Consider the following 3,111-nt stretch of genomic DNA (forward strand, 5'->3'; position numbering starts at 1 on the left):
TCTTGGTTTTCTCCACCCAGACATTGAGAAAATATTTTAAGTTGTTTAAGTTTTAGATTTTAGGTCTGGGAAATAGAGTCCCCCAATTCTAGCATGTCTTGCTCAAAGCAGGTGAATACAAAATTATTAAATTCAGGCATGACAAGGACACGAGAGATGCCTTTAATCTTTTATTGTACATTATAAAATGTTTATTGCTCTGTCTGTATCAGAGGTGGTGACCTCTCCTTCTCGGTGATGGAAGAAAATGTTCAGGCAAAGGATCCGCCGGAGAGGATTTTTGGGGTTGGCCTGGCTGAAACCAACAGGTGAAATTCCCCGGTGCCTTTATCCCAAAACAGATTTGGGAAAAAAAGGCCGGTGACAGTGGGAGAGGAGGGATGGCAGCTTGTTGTTTTTTTTTGTGGGGATTGTGCAGGTTTGGAAGATCCAAACCTCCCTCAGGCCAACCCCTCCTGGAGTYTGATGGGCCGAGAAGGATCCTGCCTCATCCCCTAGTGCATATGGAGTGGTTTTGTGGAGGAATTAAATAAATACAGCTACCCCATGGCGCACTGCAAGGAATCCCATCTTTTCCACGTGATGGTCCCGCAATCTCCCAGCTTTCCAGAGCACCAGCAATCCCCAGGGGTCCTTTCAGCTGACAAATCTTCCTCAGAGAGAGGAGAACRCAGCCCTTTCTTTTCCCAGCCATCCTCATCTCTTTTTTGGGAAGGGCCGTCTCTGGCAGGCTCCTCATCACCAGAACAGCACAGGCAGGAGGTGTGAGGAGAACCAGCCCTTCCCACGCAGCAATTTTACTAAAAGAAGCATTTGAAAGAACTTAAGCCCTCAGAAAAAAAGCCCCCCAGGCCAGAGCCTTCCACAACAAACAGCTCTTGCCCCTGGAGACCTTGCATAGCAACCGGTATCATCAGGTATTTTGTCTTTTTTTTTTTTGTTTTGTTTTGTTTTTTGCTGACTGGCTACATTTTTGTGGACCTTTTATCCCACTCGTGGCGGACTCAGGCCCAGCTGAAAATACCACGAAGAAAATGGTCGGAATTTATCCTGGAAGCTGAAGAACAGCTTCTGGTGTCCCCTCATGTTGGTCTGTGCCTCAGCGTTCCCCGATTTTTTCCGAGGTGAAGAGCACCGGTGTGAGATAGGAGAGACAGCAACAAAGTGAAGAATGTGCTGCAGCCTGGCTGGAGAGCAACCAGGGRAGTTCTCCTGGTGGAGATGGGAACTGGGGGATGCCTTTTTTTTTTTTTGTCTGAAAAACCCACCTGCGAGATGTGTTACACCACACACATCGATGAGCAAAGCGAGGCCAAGAGCGCGCAGCGGCCAAAATTTGGCTTTTTGGTGGCGTTTGCGATGAGCTCCCCTCATCAGAGGGATGTGCCTGATGCCTGGGAATCCTGTCGGGATGGWGTGACAGTGACAAAACCTTGTGCATTCCCAAAAAACAGGAAAACTGTCCCAGAAAGACGGAGCGTGAGGGTGGAAATGTGATTCGCGAGTCACGGATCGCTCCGACATCCATCACTGACGCTTTCCCATCTTTTTTGAGTGTCAGGGCTGATTTTTGAGCAGGATTTCCCCTTCCTGGCCAGGTGTTTTGCAGAACACGGATGGAGGTGAATGCCAGCGAGCGACGAGCGCGAGGTTTGGTTTTCCAAATGGCTCCGACGACGTTTCACCTCCCCAGTCATCACGGCTCAGAGGCAGAGAGTGAGAGTGAGGGATGGAGTCCATCTCTCAGGTGTCAGGCTGTCATGCTTCAATGATGTTCACTGAGGGCTTGTTTTTTGGGAACTGGGAGAGAGAGAAAAAAAAAATGGGGAAAATGGATGTATTGAAAGGAAAAAGCACATCAGAGCTCATGTTTTGTGAAAATTCTCATTCCCACCCCCCTCGTGAGGATGAAAATGTTGAGGTTTTAGGCTTGTGCATTTCATTGCTGCTTCTAAATAAGCATAAATTAGTGAACTATTTAAAATACTAAATAAATACAGTGAGGGTGTGAACAGAAACACGGGGAAGTTAAATTAATTGAAATAACTTGGGAGAAATTAAAAGCTTGACCTATTTAGGCTTTAACATCGTGCTCCTGCTGATTAACTCTGCGGTTAATTACAACAGCAGYGTCCTCTTTGCCACGWGCCACAYRAGGGCTGCTGTGGGAGGACCCGAGGAACTCAATTTTTTCCTCCAGAGATGCTCAAATAATCCAAAAACGCGGCTTGAAATGCGATTTCTCAGGGCCACGCAGGATCCGGGAGGTGGGAGTGAAGCGACAGGGCCATGGGTGTGGAGGGTGTTCCATTCCTGCATCCCAGCTTAGGGGAGAGGATTTTGGAGGGGGAGAGAATTTTGGACGGTGTTCCTTTCCTTCATCCCAATTTAGGGGAGAGGATTTTGCAGGCTGTTCCCTTTCCTCATCCCAGTTTAGGGGAGAGGATTTTGGAGGGTGTTCTCTTCCTTCATCCCAATTTAGGGGGAGAATTTTAGAGACTGTTCCCTTCCTTCATCCTGACTTAGCAGGGAAGATTTTGGAGGGTGTTCCCTTCCTTCATCCCAGACTGGGGAGAAGATTTTGGAGGGTGTTCTCTTCCTGAATCCTGATTTAGGGGGAAAATTTTGGAGGCTGTTCCTTTCCTTCATTGTGACTTAATGGAGAAGATTTTGGAGGGTGTTCCCTTCCTTCCTCCCAACTTGGGAGAATTTTAGAGGCTGTTCCTTTCCTTCCTCCCAGCTTAGGCGGAGAACTTTAGGGGCTGTTCCCTTCCTTCATCCCAACTAAGAGGGAAGGATTTTGGAAAGTGTTCCCTTCCTTCAGCCTGATTTAACAGAGAAGATTTTAGAGGGTGTTCTCTTCCTCCATCCCAGTTTAGGGGACAGGATTTTGAACCGAGGCTATTTTGGGGTAATTTCACAGCTCTTTGGCTGCGTTCCCCACCCGCAGCTCTCACCTTGCTCCTCAGGAGCCCCCCGCCCTGGTGCTCGGGGGTGCTGTTCTCCGAGGCGCTCTTGGCTTTCTCCTTGCTGTTGTTGGGCTCGTTATCTTTGATGATATCGTACTGTCTGCAGAACAGGGCGATCACCCCTGACAGGAGAAACGCAGCA

At 48.4% G+C, this 3,111-nt stretch overlaps 1 protein-coding gene across 1 annotated transcript in view; it reads right to left on the reverse strand.

Moving 5' to 3' along the window:
• Positions 1–157: 157 nt before the first annotated feature.
• FNDC5 (fibronectin type III domain containing 5) overlaps positions 158–3,111 on the reverse strand; it is a gene marked incomplete at its 5' end in the record, with an annotated part of 9,261 nt that continues 6,307 nt past the window's right edge. Inside the window, 2 exons of the mRNA XM_057386229.1 lie at positions 158–1,800; positions 2,958–3,091. Coding sequence (XP_057242212.1) covers positions 1,759–1,800; positions 2,958–3,091 — 176 coding nt within the window. The remainder of the gene's footprint in view (positions 1,801–2,957; positions 3,092–3,111) is intronic.

Source organism: Malurus melanocephalus, unplaced genomic scaffold (genome assembly GCF_030028575.1).
Source record: "Malurus melanocephalus ecotype Western Australia unplaced genomic scaffold, MMel_1.1 scaffold_938, whole genome shotgun sequence".
Classification (NCBI taxonomy): domain Eukaryota; kingdom Metazoa; phylum Chordata; class Aves; order Passeriformes; family Maluridae; genus Malurus; species Malurus melanocephalus.